This window comes from Henckelia pumila, chromosome 2, assembly GCF_033568475.1.
Source record: "Henckelia pumila isolate YLH828 chromosome 2, ASM3356847v2, whole genome shotgun sequence".
NCBI lineage: Eukaryota > Viridiplantae > Streptophyta > Magnoliopsida > Lamiales > Gesneriaceae > Henckelia > Henckelia pumila.
In genome coordinates this window covers 102,297,084-102,299,782 of record NC_133121.1, presented here as the reverse complement: position 1 = coordinate 102,299,782, position 2,699 = coordinate 102,297,084, and the positions used below count along the sequence as shown (strand labels likewise).

At 35.6% G+C, this 2,699-nt stretch overlaps 1 protein-coding gene across 1 annotated transcript; it reads left to right on the top strand.

Moving 5' to 3' along the window:
• The first annotated feature begins 1,009 nt into the window (after window positions 1-1,009).
• Window positions 1,010-1,972, top strand: LOC140885021 (uncharacterized). The gene has a single exon (XM_073291939.1). It carries the CDS (start codon window positions 1,122-1,124, stop codon window positions 1,791-1,793), a length of 672 nt encoding a protein of 223 aa, XP_073148040.1. The 5' UTR covers window positions 1,010-1,121; the 3' UTR covers window positions 1,794-1,972.
• Window positions 1,973-2,699: the final 727 nt, after the last annotated feature.

The window sequence follows — 2,699 nt, the reverse complement described above, 5'->3', positions numbered from 1 at the left end:
GAGTTGATAGCTATCCGGGTTGGAGTGAAGTTTAGTATGAGACTTGGGTTCACTCATGTATTCATCTGCACAAATTCATGGGACACAGCTACTGCAATTAACTCACCAATTGAGAATTTAGGGGTGGATGCCGACTTAGCTAAGGAGATTCAATCTTGTTTGAGATCTTCGACCTTCTTGTTTATCAAGCACGCTCGTCGAAATGCTAATGAAGTAGCTCACTACTTAGCCCGGAGACTCTCAACTCTTTGTCTAATTTTGAATTTACTTGTGAGAATGTAACTTTATGGCTTGTAAACTTTGTTTTTCGGGAGTTTGTCCCTCTTTAATTTAATGTTGTTTACCTTCAAAAAAAATTATATATTATATATTATTTTTTAAGTTATAAAACTATGATGACAAAGAGATATTTTCATAAAATAAATTTGCAATTTACAAAATAACATATAGAGCCCGTTTGCTTTCAGTAGAGTTTTTAAAAAATAAGTGATTTTTTAAGTTGACTTTTAAAAGTACTTTTTTTAAATTAAAGCTGTATTAATTTTATGTTTGAATGATTAGATTGAAAGCACTTTTTTTAAAACTGAATTATAAAAAAGCATTTGAAAAGTTACAAATATTAACTTTTGAAAAAGCACTTATTTTAGCTTAATTAAGTGCTTTTAAAAGCACTTTATATTTATCCAAACACAATAGTTATAATAAAAGAATTTTTTTAAAAAAAAAAAAGCATTTTTTTTCTTTGACTTCTTAAACAAAACGGGCCCATAATATATATAATAGAATACGTGAAACTAACACATTGTTCAGAAAAATGATATATATATTCGATCATATGTTATTTTTGAAAGCGAATTAAGAAACTATTTATATTTATGTATCCGATATATATAATTTTATAATTCCAAAGCTCGAATATTCAATATATATAACCTAGCCTACTTTTTAAAGCCAAGTATTAAAGTGAATTGAGTTAAAAGTATATTGTCAGCAAAATTTATTGCCAAAATCTAAAGGTGAGAGTTGTTCATCAATCATCACGTCCCACCAACAAATTCTCCTTTCCCTGTAACACCTCCGCCATTAGAGAGAGAGCCCATAACTGTACCTTCCATCGTTCCATGGAAGATAAACTGAAGAAGAAGACCAAGAATCACAAGCACCAGCACCCAAACCACCAGACTACCAGACCCTGCACCCCTGATTTCTCCTTCAAACCCACCGCCCAAGTCAAGGGCCTCAGATTTGGGGGCCAATTCATCGTCAAATCCTTCACCATCCGCCGTGCCGGAACTCTCGACCTCCTCCGCCTCCTCTCCATTCCTCCTCCCACCGCCTACCACAACCAGCCCAAGCCGCGTTTCCCTTCCACCACCGTCTACGTGCCCACCAACTTCACGATCCTCGCTCACGAGGCCTGGCACACGCTCACATTAGGTCTGGGGACGAAGAAATCCAAGGTGGTTCTCTTCGTTCTGGAATCGGAGAACATGAAGGCCGCCATGGACAGATTCTGGCCGCCGGAGATCCCCCTCGGCGAAGTGAATAAGAAGCTCATCAGAGGCCTGACGGGTTGCGAAATGGCCCGGTTCAAGTTCAGGAAAGGATGCGTCACTTTCTACGTTTACGCCGTTCGAAGGATTGGAAACTCGGGTTTCGCCTGCGCGGAGGATCTGAGAACGATTCTTCAATCGGTGGTTGCGCTCAAGGATTTCATTGACCACACGGCGATGCTCGCCTTGCCCACTCAGAGAAGCATCAACTACGCGCCACCGGTCGCCGCCGTCCATTAGAGGAATTTGATTTGAAATATTTGTTTCTTTCCATTTTCCGGTAAAGTTTTATTTTTGGTATAATTTTGGTGGGGTTTAAGGAATTGTTTATTTTTGGTGGGAGGGTGTTATATTTTATTTTATTCTTTTCCCAGCTTTGTATTTTAGGAGTAATAATTCGAGTGAAAGTGAAAATTTTGTCAGTTTATCTTGATACATATATTTTGTTGTCAGTTGGCATTTACTACATTTAAATTCACGTGAATCCTTGAAATTTAGTGCCTTATTAGGTATGGTGTTAATTATGTAAATTAGATATGAGTTATGTTATATTGTTGGATCAATTTCTAAGAAAATGATCGGAATCAAATGAGTGCCGGGACTTCGATTTCTCCTATCACGTAGAGGTTATCCAATTCAATTTATCTTACTAGCGTTGTTTTTTAATTTATTACACGAATTATCGTGCAAAAAAAATTATTAGATGCATAACCCTACACACGGACACTCTCTCCGTGATGATTTTGATATTTCTAGCCTTTATGTAGAAAATCGAGTTTTGGAGCAAATTATGATTTGAATCTATTTTTTAATATATTCAAAAGAATAAAGTAATATTCGAGTGCGTGTGATTTTAATCGCATCCCTTCAGTTTCGGCCATTAATCCAACTACAACAAGTAGCGTTGATCTTAATTTTTTATTTTTATTTTATAACTTTCTGTCATTTTCGCAAGTTTATATGTAATTTATGGCATGATATCTAAGTCAATAACTATAAATTAATAATGTTGGTTTAACTACCTTTTTTGTAAGAAATTTGGAGAAGAGTTGCCATCCAAATACATGGAAGCAATACCGCGTCTATATAAGCAATTAGTTTTTATTTTATGTATATTAAAAAAAAGAGAAATAAAACACTATATCA